The sequence below is a fragment of the Falco punctatus genome, assembly GCF_963210335.1.
Source record: "Falco punctatus genome assembly, chromosome: 9".
NCBI lineage: Eukaryota > Metazoa > Chordata > Aves > Falconiformes > Falconidae > Falco > Falco punctatus.
Genome location: NC_137589.1, coordinates 21,990,961 through 22,014,002, shown reverse-complemented (window position 1 = coordinate 22,014,002; position 23,042 = coordinate 21,990,961). Strand labels below are relative to the sequence as shown.

Below are 23,042 nucleotides of genomic sequence, written 5' to 3'. Positions count from 1 at the left end.
TGGCATTGTTTAGTCTGGAGAGGAGACTCAGGAGACTCTACAGCTGCCTGACAGAGGCTGTAGGCAGGTGGGGGTCGGTCTCTTCTCCCAGATAACAAGAGACAGGACGAAAGGAAATGGCCTCAAGTTACACCAGGGCAGGTTTACATTGGATATTAGGAAAAAATGTCTCCACTGGAAGGGTGGTGAAGCATTGGACCAGGCTGCTCAGGGAGCTGGTGGAATGACCATCCCTTGAAGTATTTCAAAAACACACAGATGTGGTGCTTAGTGACATTGTTTAGCGATGGCCTTGGCAGTCCTGGATTAACAGTTGGACTTGATGATCTCAATGCTCTTTTCCAGCCTGAATGATTCTATGATTCTGAATCTTCCCAAAGCCAAGCTGCCACTGACATGTGAGGCAAATTAAAAATGTATGATGGAATCTATGCATCATGAGGAAAACATTGGTTATTCCCCCCCCACTTCAGAAATGCTGCTTCAAAAAATGCTGCCAGTAGTATTTCACTCTTTTTCACATCTTTCATTCATGATATGTAACTGTAAATTCCATTATGGATAATGTGAGAGCAGTAATGGTAACACTGGGATATCCTGGGAAAAGGGTTACCCAAATGAATGCTCTAAATCTACCATCACTAAACAAAACACTTTTGAGGGACAAAACTAAACCCCTGTGCACTCCTGTTAGGGGGAATGACCCCCTAACTGAGCACTGCTTAAAACAGCAGTGAGCTCTAATAGGAAGGAAAAAAAGAAAACTTAAGTAAACAGAGGCTTAAAGAAAACAGCTCACAAGCAGCCTGATGAAAAACCAACTGCATCTAAGGCAGAAGTTTATATCCTGGCACTTAGCACATTGTTTCATTTACAAAGAATCTTGATGCCCTGAATAATGCCATTTTACTTACAGGAAACAAGTTATGAATTCTCAAATTACTTCTCAAAGCAACATGTCAGAGACAAGTAAGTAAACCAGTAAGAAAATAGCTTTTGAAATCTCAGCTGCCTACAACCCAAAACTGTTCCTCTCCCCTCCAAATCCCTGGTGTATCTGGTTTGGGTTTTTTGCCCCGTTCTACCCTTGGTTTGAACAAAGGGCATTCTCAGCTGTTGTCCTCATTGCTTTACAGAAATTTAACACTTCTGATTTTCTAAGACATGTATAGGTTAACCAGTTCCTCTCCCTGGAAGAACTCATTTCTCTTAATACTTTTATTTTTCTTTCACGCATCGTAAAGATCAATGACTGAATTAGAAGGATACTCATGATAAAAAAAGCACAATTGCTCCAACGAGGTCTCAAGAATTTCACAACACAGTGGATGCTGTTCTGTGCCAAACAGCACCTTGTTGAAGTAGGCACCAAATTAGAGAGATTTCAGACATGAAATGATACTCCTACCCTCAATGCCGCTGTACAGGATTCCTCATTTCCTATTTCACAATGAGAATAACTTTGACTGAACAGCAGCAAACCAAAGAACTGGGAAAAGCCTCTTTTAAATAATACTTCCAATTGACTGCTGATATGCCTCCATAATTTTGTTTCATAAAATCATTTATTTATACGTAGCTATTTGCTTGGATGGTATCTGCCTCCAGCATTGGTGGATTTAATTAAGTGGAAAAGATTACATCATATATTCTACTGAGTGAGCAAGAGGTCCACATGTCAGAAAATCTCTTTCTAACCAGAACACATTTCAATGTTGTTGCTGCTAGAGAAATAAATGTCACACCACATTCACACCAAGTAATAGCCTCAAATTCACAGCTTCACATATTTCCTCATAAGTTGGAACCAAACTTCAGATTACCATACAAGTGGACACACCTTTCCAAACAGGTTTGGGACCTATAATGCAATACTAACAGAAGCTAGAAGTTTCCAGTATTTTCCTTTTCCTGCTGTGAAATGGCTGAACACCTGCTTAATGTGCCCACAGGCAATAATTTGGAACCAATGATGCTGCTTTCAGTTAACATTTCATTTCCTGCTACAGAAGCACATTGCTGTTAGGAATGACCTTCTAGTTGCAGGGATGTGATATTTATTAATTAACAAAACAAGAAAAAGATCCCAAGTCCCTTTGAACTTTTACTTTTTTAAAATGAGAATGTCCTCATAAAGAAGACAGGCTTGCTAAAAAAACCAACCTAATTTATCTGAGGTTCACTTCACATCTGGTCTTATAGCGCTACTAATTATGATCTGTTAACTAAGAAGTGAAAGTGCTGCCATTACTTGTTTGGAAGAAATGGAAACTTCTGGATCAATTACTTGCTCTGGGGTTCAATCAAGAGGTGATCTGGGTGGAGCTGCCAAAGCAAGAGAAATAACAGATTGGGAAAGAAGCACCCAAAATAGCTGATTTCATTCTCTCAAGCATGTGATTTATTGTCAGAGACATGGCTGTTTTGGCTGTTTCACCAGCACTAAGCAGAATGAGATCGAAGTCAGCATTAAACACCTTAATAAACTGTGGAAACAGCCACAGCCTGTTTTGGGTTGTGATGCAGAAAGTCTCACGCTGTGTGCTGGCACCCCTTTCTTCATCACCTTGCTGTGCACAGACCCCCAGGCCCTTGCTCTCCAGGCTGACACTTCAGCTGGAGAGAGGCAGTGGAAAAAGCAGCTCAGGCCTTGTCTGTACACCGCTGACAACCGCATCACATGCTAGGCTTGGTGCTTGTGCCTCCCCCTCTGCCGTCAGTGTTTTGGAGAACCAGGAACATCTGACTGACTGCCAACCGCCCCAGACAGATGCAGCAAGAAGAGCATCAGCAGGAGTGTCCTTCCCTGGCAGCAAAAGGTCAAGTTGGCTCAGAGTTGGACTAGCCATCTAGAAATAAATGTCTGTATGTTATAGGCCTTTGATTCTTTTTGATTTTTTCCTCTTCACACTTCGCATCTTTTATAGAACAAGCAAACAATGCTTGGTTTGGATAACACTGTATTTAGCAGGCATTGCTACTTTCAGCTCTCTCAAAGTTGTATTTAATATCCATGACAAGGACAGACAAAGATCCAAGTACAGAAGTATCCACATCGCTAACGCAGTTAAACTCTTTGGCATCAGAACAAAGATCCAGTCTAGGAGCACTGCGATAGCCTCCAGTACCAGCTGAAATGCAGTCAAGCGAGTTAGGCTTACATCTAAGGATGCACTAGAGAGACGTGTGGGAGCTGCAGTGTATTGGTGTCCCTGGAAGACGGTGACATGCAGGGAGCAGTAGGCATGGATCATCTGGCCCTTATTAACTACATTAATGGCCTGAAAGCCCCCTGGGGTGGCATCTTCACAACCTGCTGGACCAGATCATGCAGACCTGCTGGCTGATGCTGCTTTGCTTCTAACAGGGTGTGAGCGTGTGGAGGAAGAATGTCCTAAAGTATGCTGCACCCAGGCTACTGGGACGCTTGACCGTGACTTGCTAGCTTCCACCAGAAGAGCTGACTGGTTGCAGCAGATATCTTTCTGATGTTCTTTAGTGGTCATCTATATCAGTTTTTAGGAAGGAACTATATTCTATCACTCATCTGTCATAGAGCAACTGCTCCATGTTGTATTTTACAGTTCTCAGAGCTCTTAGCTGAAGGGTGGGCAGGGGAGAGGCTAATTAATTTGCCCCCGGTTATGTAATAATGTAGAGGGACAGCCAGTGAGTAAAATGCAAATCTCTGGCTGCCTCCTGTGGAAGTCACTTTAAGACATGGATAATAATCAATCAAAGCCTCCCTTATTATGGACAGGACTCCAAGCAGAGACCCTAATGCACTGATGTACTTCTGACAGAGCAGAGAGCTGCCAGACCAAAAGCTCAAGGCAAAGTTGCACTTTTATCTCCTTGTCTGCCTAATGCAGCTATGCCTTTTTGATCATGCCATCTGGTCCCCCCTCTCCTATTTTTTATTTATTTATTTATTTCTGATTTGTAATACATACTGCAACTGTGCAGGCAGTTTTAATCTGTAAAACTTTTCAACTGTAACCTTTTTCTAAACACACAGAAATGAAGTTTGTAAACCAGCTAGAAAATGCTGGAATGATCCCAATTATGATAATTATGCAAGGAAAGATCAATACTAATCCACTCAAAAGCCACTAATTCTCAAACCTTCAGAAATTCTAGTAGCTACATCCAACAGTTTATCATTTTGCAAGCAGCACCATTACTCTGTGCTGACATTTACCCTGAAGAGATACTATGTCAACTGAAAAATAAGGTTATATGAAACCTGCCAGTTTCAGCTTGCATCACTGTCAAGAAACCAAATACAAAGTGTGTTTGCAGAGTGTGACAATCTCTCAGAATCTTAGGAATTAAAACTAGTCCTGCCTCAAAATGTTTGAGAGAGTTTCAGAGCTGAATCAGAAAGTTATGGGGTTGTTTTCATTTAATTTCTGATGTTGAAGAAAATGACTAACTGCCTTTGCTGCCCTCAAAAGATTTAAAGAGGTTTTTTATGACTGTGTGCATCAGAGAATTTATGAAGAATGGCGCATCGTTATTTCTTTGGAAAGTAGCCTCTTCAGCTAACCCTGATGAGTTTGCAAGGAGGAGAAGATAATGTGGGTTATTCAGTTGTCACCTAGGGTATTGCAGGATATGAACCACTTTTTACTGTAAGCTTTCTTCATTGTAGTGAAATAAAGTTCCCGTTTCCTGGAATAAAACTGGAGCTCAAGGTGGCCTCAGGAAGTCTGAGGTCAGTTCACTTTTCAGAAGCAACACAAACTCTGCCTGTGCTCCTGAACCTGAGAGTCTCTTCTCACAGTCCTGCCAAGGCACTGTGTTGGGTGATGTAAGAACTGGAAGACACCTCTTCTACAATGCAGGGGTGGGACCACACTGTGCTTACAGTACTGCTGCGGCCGGACTCTGCTGGGTTTGACCTGAAGTGGTCTAGCACTGTGGCTACATTGTAGCCTCTTCCAAAACACTGCTTGGGATTACATACTTGTCACCAGATGAGAGTCAAGGGCAAGCTCCTTAAAGGTGAAGGTCATTCAGAATAAAGTTATAAAAGAAAAAGGAAACAAAGTGCGTTACTACCTATGCACCTAGCGGTGAAGAGCCTCTTTAGCAGCTCCAGCTCCCTGACTGGCTCCTGAGGCTAGGTACATCAGCTTTTGTAATCTACCCAAAATGTGGACTATCTTGGAGAGTATCTTATTTTCATGTCCTTCTGTTAAAACATAGCTACACATTTTTCTTTTCCTCACAGCTAAGCATATAGGACCTGTTCACATTTTTCTTGAAAACAGTAACACAGAAGGTTAAATGTACTACAGAATGGCTTTAAATATTATACAGAAATTGCATGCGCTCACATGACATCTGAAATTACAGTAACAAATGGAAACATTTTTATTTAAAGGACTACATTTTGCTACGTTAACCAAACTGCAGTTCATGCATTTGAAGACAGCTAATAAAATACAGTGAGCTGCAGGGATAATTTCTCTCAAGAAAAATCCTTCAGCAAAGGATTATAATTTGCACTATCATTAAAAGTTTACAATTTTGCACTATTGCTTCAGATTTCATACTTGTTTTAAGATTAAATACAAAATTAGTAGAAGACTGGCAGTATATTGCTATTTTTCATTTCTTTAACGTATTGCCTCAAAATGCTAATACTCTAATCATGAGGAAAACCAGAATGCACATAATGAATTTTTGTCTAAACTCAAAACATCTGAGCAAGTCCATTCATTATGGTCTACTGAAACCAATAATATTTCATTCAGTTTCTGGTTTTGGATTTCTTACAGTACTTTGTTTTGCAAATATATCTACAAACCCCATTATGTTTTGATACTTATCATGTTTCTGCATTGGAAACAAGAGCACATATTGCAGCAAGGCTGTAACTTCTTGATACCGTGAGGCAGGCTGCATTGATCCTATCACTTCCTATTTTTGTATGGTTGTCAAACTTCTTTTATGTTTACGAACACATTCTCTGTAACAAAATTTAACAAGCTAATCAGCCCGTGAACCACTTTTTTTTTTTAAACTTAATTTTAAGAAAATGGTGTTGATTTTATTAAATTGTCAGAGGGTAAACTTTATCAAATTGTGACTCTGTAGTAATAATAACTATCATCTGCACTTCTAATGTCAAAAAGGTTAAGTTTGATTTCTCTTGTGTTCCACATGAATGGTGTACAGGATCAAAACAGACTGTAGGAAACTTAACCTAGAGTCCTGGTGATCCCAGCTACAATTTCAATGCATGCAATTTTTTGTTTATCCACATGACTGACATTTTCAACAGCTTCCAAGAGGATAATTTCAAACAAATCTCTCCTCACTGTCATTCTCAACTACAGCCCAGATCTTTTCAGTTGGAGACAACCTGTTAAGACAGTAATATTGCACCACTATCTGATACAATTAGGGAATGGCTGGATGCCAAATATCTTGTGGCTAGGAGAAACAAGCAACTCAAGTATTTTGCCACCCTCACTTTGTCACAGAAGTGCTGCAAAGATGTTCTGTTTGTTATTTCACACAGTCGTGCTTCTGGTGGACTTGAGTGCTGACTACTCACTCCTCAGAGCGGCATCCAATTAATTTACTAAAGAAGAGTTAACATCAGTATATATGCTATCAGCACTTAAGTACGCAAGGTTTTTGGTGCTTTGGTTCGAATCTTATTTTTGTGTCGTTTCCTTCCGTGAGCCAAGGTGAATAGCAGAAGGTACAAAAGTTGCAGTATGTGCAGGGGAAGCAGTTTCATACCGACCATAGAGTGTTTTTGTAGCCCATGTATCTCAGGCTAGCATTCAAACAGGAACTTATTTCAACTTTAAAAATGACAGTTGTAATGTGAATAAATAAATGTTTTACCTGTATTCATCCTGCGTAAACCGTGGAATTACTGAAGGCTGAAGTACAGCAATTTCTACAGTAGTGGTGTTAAACTTCACAGGATCCCCATCATCATATGCAATGACCACTAGCTATAAACAATATAGAAAATTACACTCTCAGTATAGGCAAGAACATTTTTTATGTTGGCTTGCAACAATTCTTGCATTTTCAGGGTCTAACAAGTCAGATGAGATTTTCTTTCACTGCAGATCATACCTTGTGTAAGAACAAAACATAGTGAAAAAGGTGACAGCCATCCACAAGTTGAACAATCTGCTAGAAAATTCACAGAAACACAGCAAACTGGAATTCAAATACAACAGTCTGCTGCAAACAACCCCTCCAAAACACACTGCTAGCTTCAAGTACATTTTCCAGGGGATCGGCTTCACATCTAACCACAGAGTGTCCTGACTCAGAACTCCAGGATCAATTTCAATTTCTTTAATGGTATGTAGGTCAGTTCTACATTTACACATTTTTTTTTTATTTAAATGACACCTATAACTGCCAATAAAAAAAAACAACAGAAAAAGCACTAGGTAAGAATTCAGTGTTGCTGACATTAGTATCTAAAACCAATGTCTGATATCAAACCAAAAAAAAATCAACATTACCTCGCCTCCCAAAAAAATTCTCTTAAGAAAAGAGATCTTCTGTACACTAAAACATGAACAAGGATGTTCTTCAAAGGTGGCCTATTATAAAAGTTTTGCTTATCTGATCTATTCTCATTTCTATTTGTTTAATCTGTGCTTGTCCGCTAGGAAAAATAAGTTCAACTGTTTGCAGCTTTTATGTAAAGGTAAGCTATCTGCTAGCAAAAGGATGAGAGACCAGCCCACTGAAAATGGGGTGGACAGTTTTCCATAGTTTCCCCTCTCTCTAGATTGGTCCTTAGTTCAGGAGGTCACTAGATGAAGCAGGTCAGCACCTCATTCTAGATAAGAGTTTTGAACTCATTTCTCTGAGTCCAAGCTATTCTCAAAATAAGTTGGTGAAGAGACAAAAAAAAAAAAAGGCATTTTTCAGCCAATATATTAGGGAGCACACCAGTGGAAGATATCATAATTGCAGAAAGTATGAGTATGTTAAAAATTGACTGGAAAAATTCTCAGAAGATTCAGTGGCAGATACACCCCAATGGTCTACTCAGAATACCAACTCAGAGTCTCCACGTCACTGATTTCTAGAGTCTTTTCTGTGCTTCTTCCTTTAGTATCCATATTTTCTGAAAATTAACACTCTGCTGATTTTACCATTCGTCTGCCCTAATATAAAGCAGTCTTCATACAGAAACATATGTCTGTGTGTACGTCACCTGCGTGTTATGTATCACAGCTTCAGAAAACAGCCACACCAGATAATTACCAAGAAGTAAAAATAAAAAGTGCAGCAACAGAAAAGATAGACTGGTGATGTTAACCAAGAGATATTTCTCTTCCATTCTGAGTTTTACTATGTTAGTTAAAAACTGAAAAGGACTGAAAATAGCACTGTCCTAAGTTCCTAAAACAGTGACAGCATTACAATGCTACTCAAGCTTGCAGTAGCGCTTGATGATACACTCAGAAGTGGAAAACAGTGGACAGCTTTATTCCTTATAATGGAAAAGTATGCAAATAAACCTCTCTTTAATGCTCATTTCAAAACTAAATAACTGGAAGAAGAAACAAAACATACCTTAATGACCATACACAGAAGCCTGGCAGTTTCCAAGTAGGAAAATTACATATACACCCCCACATATTACAGATATATATATATATATATTTATTACCGATACAGTTTAATTTTCATTTTTAACTACCCCCTCCACTCATTAATTTAAGCAGGGAGATCTGCCCCAATGGTTTTGATTAAAATCATAACTTACTCCACACTAACTACACTTGAGACTCTTCAGGAACAGTAATATCACAACAGTAATTTAAGTCTCCTTAAAGCCAATGTTTTTACATTATAGCACTTGTGAACAGGAAGTCCCAAATTATCCAACTGCACAATAACTTCCTTTACAAGATATCTCACTATTCATACAAACTTTTCACAAAATTGCTATGCTGACAGCCCTGTTGAAAACAAAGAGATGAACAAGGTAACTTTCACAAAATGAGGATTCTTTCAGGTGCCTCCTTGTTTCTTCTGCCCTTAAAACCATAGCAATCACATCCATTCAAGATGTTTCTAAAATCAAAATGGCACAGAACATGTGCCAGGAAGAAATTAATGAAGTAAAGAAGCAAACAGAATAAAAATTTCACATCCTTCTATGCAATGTAAAGCAACACAGAGAAGCACGAAGGTAAAAGGAATTTCATCAAATGCAGGCGTTTTCTGACAACATATAGCTAGATGAGTTAATACCTTAAACACTGTACTTGGCTCTTCATTTAGGTTTACTCGAGTTACTACACGTCCTGAGTCTTCATCCACATCAAAAATGCTGGCACTGTAAGGAAACTGGTCAACATCTACTTTGTATCGGACTCGACTTGCTGGTGTTCCCTGTAAGGCAAAACCAAAGCAAACTGCTTATTTTTACACGTCATGTAGCTGGTAAAGGATTAAAATGCAACATTGGTAAACCGACCATCAGAAACAGAACTTAGTGTTTGTCTTCCTCATAACTGGGTTTCTTACTAAGCATCCCTCCTGCCTTCCCCCAAAATACCTTACAGTGACATCTGAGAGGTCCAGCAAGAAAAATGACCAGAGGTTTGGAAAGAAGAGAGCTGAAAAACCTGTCTACCTAAATACAGACAGAAGCAGTGGTCTGTTTTATAACTACTGACATTTTTAAATAACAGAAGATGGAGCACTGCTCAAGGTTCATTAATATACCTTCAAAAAATATTTTAACATGTTATAAAAGCTCCTTTGAAGTTCAAGAAATTTCTAAACACTCTAAAAACTGCAACATTTACTCAGCTTGTCCTCAAAGTTACAATGTCTTCTTGCTGAAGATGGGAAGATATCTTATTTTCTGAAAAGTCAGACTACAATTCTGCATTACAAGACAGCCAGCCTATGTGACATTCACAATCAAAACAAAATAAAAACAGCACTGGATTGCCTGGGCAATCCCCACCCCCAGTCTAAATGTTTTTTTTTTTTTTTTACATAAAACCTGAACATTAGTATCTGAAGGTTTTACTTTTCAAAGCTGAGTGATGAAGAACTAATTATATTTCAAAGTCCTCACCTCTAAGAAGTAAAGCACAGATCATAGGGCCTGCGGTGCTTCCAAATGTATTCCAACACATGCTCTTTCTGTGGCTGAACTGTACAGGTCTAGCAATTTGGGCGCAACCATCTAAAAGCTCACAACCATGCCCTCACACTGAAGAGGCAAGCCTGCCCCACACTGCATGGCTGAGATGGTCACAAGTGCTTGTGTGAAGGGAGCAACACCTGTGGCCCTCCCTACCTATAACAGAGGGCTTCTGGCTCTCAGTGGAAGGCTAAGCATTACCAGTGCCGCTTACTATTTGACATCACAGCTGGCTCTAAGCACATCAGAAAACAAAAAGGAGAATATATTTGTCCTATCAGTGGTAAGAGAAAATGCAGGTTTGCAAATGGATTTTAATTAGCCTCGTAATGAACCCTCCCTACTGTTCAAAGCCTGTTTCAATGACAAGGAACAAGCACAGAACCCGCATGCATGTGTCACAAATTGTCTGCAGATATATTCTCCCAAAATACAAAATTAAAAGGGGAATCAGCAGAGGGTATAATAGACAAATTTCTCAAATCATTAACAGTATTTTCTAATAGAAATCTACTTACCTGATATAACTGTTTTAACACTAACTGCCTAAATAACTAACATTTATTGGAAGAATAAAGTTTCTTAAAGTATCCATTATATTCCAAAGATGCCATTACAGCAGTCACCATAGAGGAACTTTAGAATCACAGAATCGTTTAGGTTGAAAAAGACCTTTAAGATCATTGAGTTCAACCATTAACATAGCACTGACATGTTACCCTTGGACTTCTTGTTGCATCTTCATCACTGCCTGCCTGAAAAATCAATAATGGATAATAAACTGAGGGCTGTGCCGGGAAGCTTTCTCTTTGCATCTTTAACCCAGTCTCCAGGGAGGCAGCAGACTTCCCTAAGAAGTGGGTCTGGTCTGTATATTGGACCATCTGTTACCTTCAAAAGGGAGTCTCCTATGACAATGACCTGTCTTTTTTTTACTTTATGGAAGCAGTTGTGATGCAGGGCGTAGGCCAACTCGATCTTGGTGACACCTCCATGCTAGATGAACCATTGGCCTTGTTATTGTTTGGTTCACCTTCAGAGGACATGGAGTAACACCATGCCTGTATGCACAGCCTAAGAGACAGCTGCTCCCACATCAGAGAGACGGGAGGGCCCTGGCAGCTTGCATTGACCTGTGTGATCTAACAAGTCCTAAAAAGCAAAATGGGTGGCAATGCCTGCTCCTGGGATCTCCACAGTCCCACCACTCTCTGGTAGCATCCCAGGCTCCACTGCAATAGCCACTTTCTCACATGCACCTGGAGGATCTTCTATGGTAGTGGCAGGATGATTCCTGGCACCCCACTTAACTGCCGGCAGGAATCACCCAACCACTTTTCAGATTAGATGAGTTGTACCATCAACTGGTTACAGAGGATGTCTGGGAGACATTAAATTTTAACAGGTTACTTCCATTCTCAGCAAGCACCCCTTCACTAGTACTGATAGTGATCCACTGTTTGCGGATTAAAAGGTCACATAGCAGCAGATTACTAAAGCAATGAAGCCAGTACAAATACGAATTATGTACTAAAGAGCTGTAAGAAATAGGGGCATCAAAGAAGGGCTTTAAAGGAAAGAAAGGGGGTTTTTGCACACTGATGCAGAATAATTGTTTCTAGACAGACCAAAGTCTGTGTTACCAGAATATGCAGATAGCTGGGACACTGCACAAAATTCAAATTAGGTTATTTGCTAAACACTTTGGGAGTAGATTCAGAGAAGCACTTAGAAACTCAGGTCCCATAATCACCATGGTATCATTTTCTTAATGCCTCTCAGTCTAGACCTAAACAGACAAAATATCAGAGTCCACAATTTCATTAATAATGAATTGGTAATTTTCATCTGTATTCAATAACATGGTATAAAGCAGCTCTATTGTTATTGAGAATATATTCAATCTACCATATCAGCTACTAACTACAAGGAAACAAGAAATTTACTTTTGTAATCAGCGACAGAAACAGCTGCAAAAGGGGTTTAAAGTCACTAAATCATATCAACATATTGTTGATACAACAAAACTGCACTGAAATGCTCAGTCAAAATACATAGCCTAAACTAAAAGCTTTACTGGAATAGATTTAGCAAAGGTATTTTAAATCATGCTAATGCATGCTACAGAGCTGTGTAACACATGGTGTCAGATTTTGCCACATTAATGCCTGATGAGTAGTAGGACTATTCAATGAATAAACCGTACTTCAATGCAAGGAAAGTGACCCTTCAGTAAAGAATATTTATTTGAATTCAAAACTATAGGTAGCTTGTAAGAATTTAATTGATGGTACCATTTTTGCAGCTGTTAAATGAAAATGAATACGTAAGTTTAATACTAAAAGAGTAAGAGAATAAGGCAGCCAGGCCACCTCAGCCTTCCTCCCTTGTAAACCCCTGTGCACATAACACCTTGTATGTAAAGAGAAGTGAGACAGGTTTGGATGCAACCAAGACTTTCACGGAGTTTCTGGGGAGACTTGCACAGCTGCTCCTCCAGATGATTTTAACTGCAGCAGTGATGAGGTCATTGCCTCTTTGAACTCTCCAAGGAAATCCAACCCAGGCAGGGTTTATTAGGCAGTACACCACTCCAGTGCCACTGACAAGTCAGTGTCATCACCTTTAATAATTCAGAACTGGGTGTGCCAGTTGTGTTTTGGTGTTTAGTGAAGTAATATATGAAAGACCATGTTAATAGTTAAAAGTACTTTGTGGCACCATGCACACTAAAGAGTGCAAATCCTTGAAAAACATGAGAAATTTCAGAGATCATTGCGTATGGGAGTTGATAATACAACTTTCCCCCTGGCATTCTCTGATTCAGTCATTTTTCTTCCACATTATAATTATCAGGAAATTACCTGCTGAAATCCACTCTATTTGGTTTCAGAGTAATGGTCCTTACATTTCCTTGGAAGACTAAAAGCTATCATCATCATTAAACCTGCACATACTAGGTAATTTGTTATTAAATAAACAAAAATCTCATTGGGTTATTGTTCCTGATATGACTATCAAGTACACTTTTCTCCTGTCATTTCTGAAAATAACAAAACAGGGATTTATTTTTTATTTACTAAATTTTGGCACCAATGTAATTAGAAAAGTCTCCAGAGAAATTTCCCAGGGAAATCTATTTAGAAGCAAGTTTTAATTATCTCAAATATTAATCATCTTTCGCCTTTGTTCTAAATAAATTTAGATGCATTCCTATGTCTACAGCAAAACTCGAATATAGCAGATAATATTCTCAAATAAACGACAGAGCAAGGATTGTACTTGGCAGGAACCATGTTTATTCTCTCAAACCGAAGTTTTCCTGAGAGTTCAAGACTAATATAGAACTTAAGATCTAAAGCTCATTCAGCTTCAATTATTTCTTTAATTGCTGCATAATTCCTTAAGTTTCAATTTGCTCTGGGAAAACAACATTCATTTGTGACATGGCTGACAAGTATGAAATCATCCCCAACATGTACGTCAGATGATCAGGCTGCACATGGAGGCCCTGGGCAAAGAGGCTGTGGAGGCTGTACATGTGCGCTGTTGAGATAACTCTCAATGGGCAAAGACAGGTTGCAGAGAAATTTTAATGCAATAAACCCAAGGGAAATGGTGAGAAGTGTAACGCAACAATAACTTCTGTATGTTTTTATGTATATTTCTGCAAGCCATTCAAAAGGAAGCTATGTATTATTACTTCCGCTATCCAAATAGGTAAAGGACATACAACACCAGAATGATCTGGCCCAGGAACAAGCGGAAAAAAATGCATTTCATTTGCAGTCTGCTCATGAAGATCCCAGAAATGCATAGGGTAAACGACCCGGATTTCACCCCTCAGTGCTAGTATGGAATAGTGGCATAATGAATACAGATATATTTACCAAGCCTTTTTGTATTCAATGCCACTTTCTGACTGAAGTCAGGAAACTTCTGAGGGTATTATAGATAAAATGTGAGACTGGTAAGGAGTTGAATATATTATCTCCATCTGTAGATTTCAATGCAAATTTGAATGATTAGCACCACAAAAAGTTCACGAAGGCAAATTTTGAAAAGTTAATTCTAGGGAAAAAATTTGGAAAGTGATGCTAAAAACAAAATTTACAGTTTGCTGCACATGCTCTTTGTGACATACTCAAAGTAACCACTAAAGATGGGGCCGATCACAGAGTAAACTAATGATTTTGGTGGGTCCTGAACCAGCTATGGGTTGTGAATGGTGCAGTCGTGTACAGTCACCCTAAATTCATTTATATAAACTCTAAAATGTGAAGGACTTAATTCTTTACTATGCAACTGAACAAGAGGGCCTGAAATTCTGATTTACTAAATCATAAAATTCTGAATTTTTAACTATAACAAGCTGAACACAAAACCCCCATGATTTTAAAATTTAAAAAATGAGACAAAATTACTTTAAGAACTCATTGCATTTGCAGCATGTTTCCCATATACAAATCTACAGCAGACACTATGAAATCCAACAGTAATATTTCTTACTTTTAGTGGGTGCCTGTAAAACAATAAGGACAATTGCTCTCAATTTGAAAAAAGGGCTCCATTGAACAAAAACTTTACAAGGTGTTATGAGATTGGATAAACCATTAAGCTGGATATTCTGGAGCTCTGGACACTGGCTGCTCATAAAAATTAGGTTTTTTTGACTCTGCATCTGTTTCTACTGACATTTGAAATGAACAAAATCAGAATACGCAGAGGAATTGCCCATGGAAGAAATATTCTGGCTTTTACAGTGATATACCAAAAAAGGCATTTACAGGAAAAGCAAACACCTCAAGTTATACCGGTCCTGGGAATATTCACCTTCTGATAAAGCAAGTAAGCAAGCTAAGCATCTATCAAATAGCTCATGTTGCTTGCCTTTCAAAATATTTGGAGGGCTGAAAGCTTTGGGAATAGTCATAGTCATCTGGCGTCTTTCATCACCATGCCACTCTAATAAAGCATAAACCATTCACAATGATGAAAGCTCTTCTCTCCATGGATGGTCTCAGGTGGTGTTAAATAACTTAGGTATGTGTACAGCCATCTGTACAGATCTGTTGAACGTAATCACAGGTAGCCCCCTTCCCAAGTAAAAAAGCAAACACCATTTAAATCTCTTTTAAAATACAGATTTGTAAACTTTGGTACCTAACAGGAAATAAACCAGGTTTAAAGATCTTTCTCTTCACCAAAACCTTCCCAGCCTTGATATGGATTAGGTTGGACCTCTAAAGTTCCAAAGCAAAATATTGCTCTGCTGTGCATTTGGTTTGATCATTCCACAGGGCCACAAGAATCTTTTTGCTTTCCTTTCTCTTGCTCCTGAAGTGACTGTCTCTGGCACTTTAATTCAGACATTAGCTTGTGTAGGAAACAAAGATACTATGCCTTTTTTTTTTTTGTGTGTGTGTGTGGCCACGTATAGTGTGGGTTAGCATTTATTTTGAGTTCAAGTCAAATCAAAACCCAAGACAGATTAAAGAAACTATGCAAAAGGGAGGCTGTTTAAAAGCAATTTCAACTGTCTCCATACACTGCTGAGTGCAGAAGTGGTGACTCACCCAAGATGGCTCAAGCAGCATCTAGACCCTGGTTCAATGCATTTTCACTTGCCATTCCTGAAGCATTTTAAGCTCTGCTTTTGGGCAGGCCACTTGTCATTCTTTGAGAGCTAAGCTCTCAAACTGAGCACTGAGAGGAAAAAATATTGTAAAATAGTCCTGAGGACTCTCAGCAGGTAATTGCCATTGAATTGAGGGATTTATGCATCTGTACCAAGCCTGATACAGGCTTCAGATATCCTCAGCTACAAAAAAATTGCCCAAAGAATAGATGGCAATTGATGATGGATGGGAATACTAAATACTGTGCTAATAAAACTCAGAAGTGTAGGTGACAGAGTCAGACATTGATTTCATCCAGGCTTTAGGGACTACAGATATCTCTCTCAAAGAAAATACCTCTGAGAGAAACCAAAGCTGCATACATTTGTGCTAGCTAAAGCAAAGTGGCACTAAAATATAAGTATTTTTCTATAGGATATTATCATATCTACCTTAGTTGCTAGAAGCATCTAAGAAGCCAGAGATGCAGCATTTGTGTGGTTCCCCAGCCACACAAAACCCTTGCAAAGTTGTGTCTCACACAGGATACCTGCTTGCACCTTTCACCATTTTTTACTTTTCTTCTGGTCAGATCACTGTCTTCAACACAGAAGAGTGGGGAAACTAAACTCAAATAGGGTCAATGGAGTTCTTCCAGGAAAGAAAGCAAGTTGTTTATAGTGGAAAAAATTAGTCTCACTTAGTTTTATCTTATTTCTGTCTGGGATTACTCTGACTCCTGCTTAAACTGTATGCAGCAAGTCAAACCTGTCTGGGACTCACTGGAGCAACTCTGGCAACACAAATACAGCAAAGCCTGTTTGAATGACTCTGCATGCCTGGTGCTTGGGAAGACCAAGCACGTTTTGGAGGCACAGCTTCACTGTGCCGGTCTCCAGCGTTGCCCTGAATATGACACTGGACTGCAATGTCCAACAGCCTAAACTTTTTATTTGTAGATACTAAGAAAGCCCAGAGGAATTCCTTAAACTCCATCTAGGCAATACTTCTGGAAAGAATAGTCAAGATGATATGTGGGGGAAACTCTTGACATGCAACTGTCTCTGCTGTTGCCCACTTACACAGTGCAGCCTCCTAACCCAGTGTTATCACCCTTCTAGCTCAATCTGCACAGTGGCTGTGATGCCTCACCTGTCTGCTTCTTCATGCTCACCCCCCATGCAAACAGTACAACTTTCCTCAGCTGGTATAAAAGGTACGTCCCTCTCTTCTTTCAGATCTCTACACAACAACACACTTTCAATATGTGAGCACTTATACCTCAAAGGAATTATTCAAATGCTAACGGAAAATGTGTTCAACTGTCTCAACAATTTCAATCACAATCTTTTTAAAACTGAAGATTTCTATTTTAGCAACGTTTACCAGTTATTTAGAAAGAATTGAAGCTGTACTCAAATTTTTCCTTGGCTTATATATAACCATGGCTTTAGTCTATTATAACCATGGTTCTAGTCTATTACCATGATTACCTCTGGCTCCCTTTGCCTGTTCTTGTTGCTTTGTGCTTAGTATTTTCTTACCCTTCACATGCAGTGTGTCTGGAATTAGATGCAAGCTCTACTGGGAAAAACAGGGTAGACACCTATAGGATGTACTAAATAATTTGAAAAATCAGATACCATATAATTATTTTAAAGCTGTAGAAAAATATACTGTGGATTGTTCCAATAAACCAAATGACAATATGTTGATTTACCATATTTCATGAAACACACATAAATAAAAATTTACCAGATTTCAATGCCCAGAATAGTACTTCCAATAAAGAGTCTTTTTGACAAACGTAAAAGTAACTTCTGAAACATAATTTATATTCTCAATCACTGCAAAAAAAAGTGAATTCAAACAGGAAAAGGAAGGAAAGGAAAAACTGGTAGGAATTTAAACTGATATTTGCTCAAGACAGCCCTTTAAATCCCGCTCTGTTCTTTAGTGAAAAGCACAGGTTTCTATGTTTTGATTGATATCTCACTAAAGACTCAAAGGAATAACTATCAGAGAACTCTTACACCTTCAGGCCAAGATTTTCTGACCACTTTGAAATCCACAGGTCAAAATAAAAAAATAAGAAAATACCTATTTGGAAGCATTTGAATATAGTACAGATAATTTTGGTTTAATTTAGTAACTGTTAAATAGTAGCCAGAAATACATGGTAGTTTGCAACCAAATCAATCCTATCATTAACAGTTGTATTCTAATAATGGATTAATGTTTTAGGCATCAGTTAATCTAAGAAAATGATACATCTTCATCCTGACTCAGACATTCATTTGTTCACACGTAGATATTCATACCTGTATTATACATTAAGTTGCAAATAATTTACTGCATGGAGATTTGATGGAGGTTTTTTAAAAGAAAAACAAGGTAACATTTAATTTACACCTTCAATAAATGAAGTACTGTTTGATTAATTTAAGAGTAAAACCTCATTCTTACCGTCTGACTGTTTTTGAAAGCGTATCATAGTCACTCATAGCACTTCCTCATCTATATGCTGTAAGTTTCTAATCCCCTATCTCACAAGTTTCTTTAAACATCTGATCTTTCATCTACATTACTGTTTGTACCTGTGCCACCCTCACTGTCCATTTCATGCTTGCATTTATATTTACAACTTGACCTTTAGAAGTCAAAAGCCATAGGTAAAACAATCATCTTTTCTAAGGAATATGGCTGAATGAGCACTTCCAGAGTCAAAAAGTAACAGTAGGTACAATACCTGCATCCTTTGTTACAGATGATGATTTATTAAGGTTGACTTCAGTGGCATGAATTTTTTTCCTACTACTTAGGTATTCATCACTGCTGCTGTCACCTTTGCTGTTGAGGGACTAGTAGGAACAACAGGACAACACCAAAATAACCCCAGTCCAGCAGCTCAAAGGAGGGGCATGCCGAGGATGGTGACCATGGGGTGAAATGGACAGCCAAGCTCTACTGACACCATCCAACACCTCCTTTTCACCCTAAAACTGTTCTTTTCCTGTTGGAAAAATCAAATTTGCCTTATTTGCAGAGAAACTGCATGCAGGTGCTGAGCATTTCAATTTGGATTCTCATACCATCCATATTTATTCGACAATGCAGAACAAAGTTGGGATTTGCTGAAGACAGTGGGCAGTCTCTGAAGAGCTGATTAGCTCTGAAAAGCTTTTATTGCAGGTGATGAAAAAAAATCTAGTTTGACTTTTTTCCCCGGCTGAGTTTAACATTGACAGGGGAATGGTCTACATTACTTGTAAAATGACAACAGAAAAATTCAGGCTTGGATACTTCAAATTAGTTAGGCTCTTATTAGACCTGCTCTGATAATCAGAAGTATTTTAAAGCCACAATTATTTTCTTAATAGATACTTATTTTCCTGAACTGATAAAGAAGATGTATTAGTACATACAAACAAGATTACAGCAGGTTAAAAACCCCAAACCACACAACTAAAATATTGATGATGATAAATAAGAATATTCTTTCCCTTAAGGCAAGTTTAGAGGAAGGTGGTCCTGCTGAACACAGAAAAGGCTGTGTGTTTTTTAAAACAATTTCTGGTGAATTCATATCAAACACTTTGTGACACCACTTAAATGTCAGAGCCAGCTCCACATAAATACAGATTTGCCAGTAGCACAAAACATCTAACGGGCTGGCTTAGTTAGAAAAAGAAACAAAGCCATTTCTGCCTGATATTTTTAAAATAAAAAAGAAGATAGAGAAAACTAACTATCAACCATTAGTTTGAAATAAAATGCCAACTTCAAAAACTATTTTAAAAGCTTTCCTCCATAGTTGGCTAACTTTTATGGCTACTGCATTCATTAAACGCCTAAGGGTAGCTTCATTTTTAAGTCTTCATAAAAATCAAAGAAATGCAACAGTTGATTCTGAAGAACATTACTTCAACATTATGGTCATATGCATTTATGCCTGTTGTAATGGTAATAAACAGGATCCCACATTCAGTTATTTTGATGTCTCTCTCATGCATGTGCACCTATTTCTCCACAGAAGTAGAAGCGATCCCCACACCTTTCAAATACAGGACATTCAAACCCATATAATATAAATTCATATTAACACATGAGAAAATCACAAGAAATTAATCAGGGACACATAAGCGCTTTACTCAGATTTTTATACTGCCATTCTCATAGCACCTAGAGATAGCCATTATTACAAAATAGCACACAAACTTGTCCACGTCCCGTTTCTACATTTTTATGTTCAAGTGATGGTGACAGAAATTATAGAAAAAGAATTCAAAAAGGGGGTTTTGTTTTGTTTTGTTTTTTAAAGGAAAAAGTGAAATAACTTTGCATTAGGAAATGCTGATTCCACAGGACTAAGAATTGTTTTACATTAATCAGTTTATGAACTATTTTTTTTTCCTCCAGTATCTCGGTGATACCTTATTCTTTAAAATTTAGGCACATTAAATCCAGGGATTATAATACGGAACTTGTACCAGATTGCGCAAATACTTTATCAAGACCAAAATACCTTGTAAGGCAACAGATACCATTAAACAAAAGCGGCACAAACACCAAGTTAAAAAGTGATTCTCTACCACCAAAGAAAAATTACTTTTTTTTTCTATCCTAACCTATTTTGTCAAAATTTCCACAGAATAGAAATTAATCTTCTTGCCCAGTTTCATTGATCCTCAACATCCTTTTCTGCAGGCTTTTCTCAAAGGTCAGTATGATAAACCTGCTAGGAGCAAATACATACTGGTGCAAGGTGCAGATATGGGTCCATAGGACTTTAATATTTTAGATTTCTACTATGGCAATCAAAAAAAATCATACAATTTCAACGGTCACACACAACCGGTTTTCCCCACTGTCCACCGGCAGATCGCTCTGAAACAACAACACTGGTGATATGGGCAGAGTGTTTCCTTCTGAATTACTTGCTGCTAACTGCTGAGGAGAGCTCTTGAAGGGAAGTTGTGTTCCCTAACTCCCTGGTTTCCAAATCATTCCCCATGCAGAGCAACTGAGAATCTTCTCCATTTAAGCTGCATCTGCTGAACGCTCTGACTGCATCTGCTGAATGCAGTGCAGACCCATTAATGTGTAGGCAAGAATTATTAATTTGGTGGTAGTACTCCAGCAGTACAAGTGCTTTGTTCAGGAAGAAACGCTAGTAAAATAAGCTAATGTTTCTGCAGTACATAGTGTAAACACAACCCTTGCAGGCTTCTAATGCCACCCAGAAACCTTGCCCACTTTGATCTCAATTTCCATTCTGTCATCCCCAGGTTATTGAACCTAACATATGGAAGAACAAGACATTCACTGAGTGGAATCAAATAATCTTAAATAAATTAAAAAATATTTTCCTGCAAATAACTATGAGATCTGAGCAATCAAGCCTACTCTCCCCTGAAAATCACTGTTTTAAACAGTGACTAAGATGATGGTAGAAACCTAGTCCTGGTACACCCCAAGGAACAGTGAAAGAGGTCAGACAAAAGCACTAGACTTCCACAGGGCAAAAAGGCAGTGGGAGCAAGAGTGTAGGTAGACCACAGAAATACGAGCACTTATGAAGTCCTCTAAAGGGCCATAACAGGGAGTTCTACATTCCAGACTTCCACAATGCTGCCAGAGATACATTTCCTTGCTTAGACATAATGATTCAAGTCCAGAAAAGGACTAGGTGATATGGGTACAAGTCTAGCTGACCTTGCATGTCCCATGATCCCAGGTGCTGAAGCTTGTTCACTTTACAGCTTTGAAGACTTCCACACACCTGCAGGTACACCTCAAGTTTGTCAGGAACCCTGCCCAGCCTCTTTCCTGGGCTGTGTTAAAACTTTAACTCTTTAAACAGAGTTAAAGGTTTGAATCCTTCAGTCAGTGGAGGGAAGGCAACCTAGGTCTCTAAATCCCATGGAAAGGCTTTTTCTAGAAAGATGAATATAACAAGATGCAAAGAGAGGAGAGCAGGCACTAGCACTACATCATCTTTCTTCTGCTGCATGCTAAAAGCTATGAGTACACCCAGACATGTCTTTGAATGAGAGTGTAGTTGCCTGCCATGAAGAAAACAGTCCTTGGCTATGCATTTTTAAAAGCATCTCTAAAGCAAGACACTAGAAATTCCCATTTGCTTCTACTAATCAGTCTAATGCTGACTGTTCTGCTTTTAATTAAGGAGATATGTGATTAACATGTTGACTGGTTGGGACCCTATTGTAATGTGCCTGTGCTCTACAGGAGGAGTTTAACACACACCTTGGGTGGGCTCCATTCTGCAAGCAGAGCACTCAAAATCAGGCACCAACTTCTCTTAATATTTCCCTTCAAATTGTCTAAGACTAGCCATTAAGGAACAGCTCTGTCCATTTCTTTTGTTTACTGCTCAAATAATGTCTCTGTCCTTTGCTGCTGCCTTCCTTAAATACTCTGTAGTGCTATTAATTGGTAACTACTGCTATTCATTACCGACTTGATGATACTACTGTCTTTCGCATACTTTAAACAAACAATAGTCCAGATCTCCAGCTGTTATAAACTACCTTAAATGCCTCCAAGTTCAGTAATACCCCACTGGTATGTATCGCCAGCATGGAATTTTCTTACCTTTGTGTTAAGACTTTTTACAAAGGGAGAGAGCAGGACTGCCCTGACAAACACTGCTTTAGCATTTCTGTCCTTGGGTGGTAAATAAATTACTATGTAGCATATTTAGCTAAGCTACAGTTGATTTGTGTCAAAGCAGCACCATCAGCTTTTAATGTGCATGGCACATTCTCTCTGAACTATTCTCCCTGAGGATTATTCTCCATAATATGCCAAACACTAACAATTAAAAATTAAACCTGGCTGGCAGAACATCTCTGACTTTCATTGTCCTCAGTGTATCATCTGGTCACCAATGTTCATCAACCTCTGATTACAAAAATTGATATTACCCTTCAGAATAGCTAACAAGTCAGAAATATGTGCCCAGTTGTGTCAATCAAATGCTTCACCGGGGAACAGCAATAAAAGCCAGTGGCAGAAATAAACCTGATCCCCAAAACAAGTGCACTCAGTTAAAACATTGCACATCCAATAGGGCTGGATGGAGAACTTACAGTTCTGCATGACCCTGGTGATGTCTCAGACTGGAAATGCCCAGTGACTGTGAAATCAAGAAAGCGACAAGCTTACAGAGTTGTGTTTTGTTTCCTCTTTAAGCTGCAGAACTGTACAAAAGACAGACACGGTTTTCCTTTCTGCCT

The 23,042-nt window shown here is 38.7% G+C and overlaps 1 protein-coding gene across 6 annotated transcripts in view; it reads right to left on the bottom strand.

The window, feature by feature from the left end:
* The window catches only part of PCDH15 (protocadherin related 15), an 878,455-nt gene that overhangs the window by 124,490 nt on the left and 730,923 nt on the right, over window positions 1–23,042 (bottom strand). For all 6 annotated transcript variants that reach the window (XM_080401549.1, XM_080401544.1, XM_080401545.1 and 3 more), the window contains 2 exons: window positions 9,259–9,399; window positions 6,868–6,980 (listed from right to left, as the gene is read on the bottom strand). In XM_080401549.1, the coding sequence (XP_080257675.1) occupies window positions 6,868–6,980; window positions 9,259–9,399 (254 nt within the window). The remainder of the gene's footprint in view (window positions 1–6,867; window positions 6,981–9,258; window positions 9,400–23,042) is intronic.